Genomic DNA, 1950 nt, shown 5'->3' with positions numbered 1-1950 from the left:
AGTCAAAGGAATCTTCAACTTTATGGTGCTGAGGAATGAGTAAAAATATATTAAGGTAAAAAGTAGATGTTTTGTAGAATGTCAGTATCTAAAGACCTTACACTGATCTACTGGGAAAAAAAATAGTCCCTGGGGGAGCTGAAACAGGTCTGGTGAGTATGTCTGAGTTTTTATGTTCATGATGATAAAGTCTCTGAAACCATACCTACAGAAATATTTATAAATTATAATTTGAAATATTTAGTGTGTATACAAAGGCAAAAAAGTGGTGAACTTTCATTTATGGAAGACAGTGAGGTAACTAAATTACAGAGCATTAAAGAACGCACTGTCACACAGGTCTCAAACAGGAAAGAAGGTGACCAATGCTTGCTAGTACTCTGCATGGGAGTCTCAGGAGGTCAGAGGAGGTCTGATGAGGAGCTGAGGAAAAGCTCTGAAGGTCACACACAGATCTTGGGCTGCAGACCTCCACTCCTGCACTGGGAGTTGCACTATGCTTAATAATGTTTAAAAATGTCAGAGAAAAAGAGTGACCTTTCCTCTGTGGGAAAAGCTAATGCAAAATACAAGAAAACAATCTGGACGTGAATATGTAAAATAATTGTATTAGTTATTTTTTTCTTCCTCTCTCTCACATCTATTTATATTATTAGGCAACAAGATTTTGCATCAAATGGCCAATTCCACCATGGTAACTGAATTTCTCCTCCTTGGCTCTCCTGAAGGCTGGAATCTGAGTTTTCTCTATTTCACAGTATTCCCAATGACCTACCTGGGTACCTTGTTAGGGAACCTTCTCATTGTCACTGTCACCACTGTTGACCAGAACCTGCACACACCCATGTACTTCTTCCTCAGGAACCTGTCAATTTTGGACATGTGCTTCATTTCCATCACTGTCCCCAATGCCTTTGTCAACTCTCTCACTATCAACTGGGTCATTTCAGTTACTGGTTGTGCAACGCAGATCTTCTTGGTCCTTTTTTGTGCATATGTAGAGATTTTGATTCTCTCCATCATGGCCTGGGACCGCTATGTTGCTATCTGCCAGCCCCTCCAGTACCCCCTCATCATGAACTGCCAGTTTTATGTCCGCGTGACCCTGGCTTTCCTGCTCAGTGGTCTGCTGTATGCAGGTGTGCACACTGGGAACACATTCCAGCTGTCCTTCTGCCAGTCAAACGTGGTCCACCAGTTCTTCTGTGATGTCCCCTCTCTGCTGAGGCTCTCCTGCTCTGACACCACCAGTAATGTGGTCCTTATTCTTGTCTCTGCTGTGGTCATTTGTGGTGGCTGCTTCCTTTTTATTGCCATGTCATACATTCACATATTTTCTGCTGTGCTGAAATTTCCCACCAGAGCCCCAGGGAAGGCCTTCTCCACCTGCACCCCTCACATCCTCGTGGTGTCCATCTTCCTCAGTTCTGGCTCAGGTGTGTACCTGAGGTCCTCAGCAACCTCTGACACCCTCAAGTACATGGTTCTCTCTGCCTTTTACACCATGATTCCTCCCTTCCTGAATCCTCTATCTACAGTCTCAGGAATAAACAGGTAAAGGAAGCTGTGAGGAGAGTAATGTAAAGGCAGTTATTTTCAGGGAAATAATAAAGATAACGTTTCAGCATCATGCTAATTTCATTGATCTTGGTTCTTAATTAGATACAATACTCTGCATATTTATGCTTTACAAGTTACATTGTCTACCTTTCTATTACATTATTAGAAGCTGAGTTATCATAAGTTATTTTTCTGTTTCTTACCATATCATTTACATGGAGCTATTAGAGAATGTGTAATTTCATCAATGCATCTATTAATGATTAAATATAATTAAATATATTTGCTGAAATCATTTGTGGTTATGTATTTTAAAAAATCAACCCATATTTCAATTACTTATATCAAATTCTGACACCAAAGAAAACCCTAGGAGATAATTTATTCTTA

General features: G+C 40.4%; 1 protein-coding gene across 1 annotated transcript; it reads left to right on the top strand.

Annotated features, from left to right (window-relative positions):
• Positions 1–844: 844 nt before the first annotated feature.
• Positions 845–1558, top strand: LOC143400215 (olfactory receptor 14C36-like). The gene has a single exon (XM_076857527.2). It carries the CDS (start codon positions 845–847, stop codon positions 1556–1558), a length of 714 nt encoding a protein of 237 aa, XP_076713642.2.
• Positions 1559–1950: the final 392 nt, after the last annotated feature.

The sequence above is a fragment of the Callospermophilus lateralis genome, chromosome 5 (genome assembly GCF_048772815.1).
Source record: "Callospermophilus lateralis isolate mCalLat2 chromosome 5, mCalLat2.hap1, whole genome shotgun sequence".
Classification (NCBI taxonomy): domain Eukaryota; kingdom Metazoa; phylum Chordata; class Mammalia; order Rodentia; family Sciuridae; genus Callospermophilus; species Callospermophilus lateralis.
This window is presented reverse-complemented; position numbering and strand designations above follow the sequence as displayed.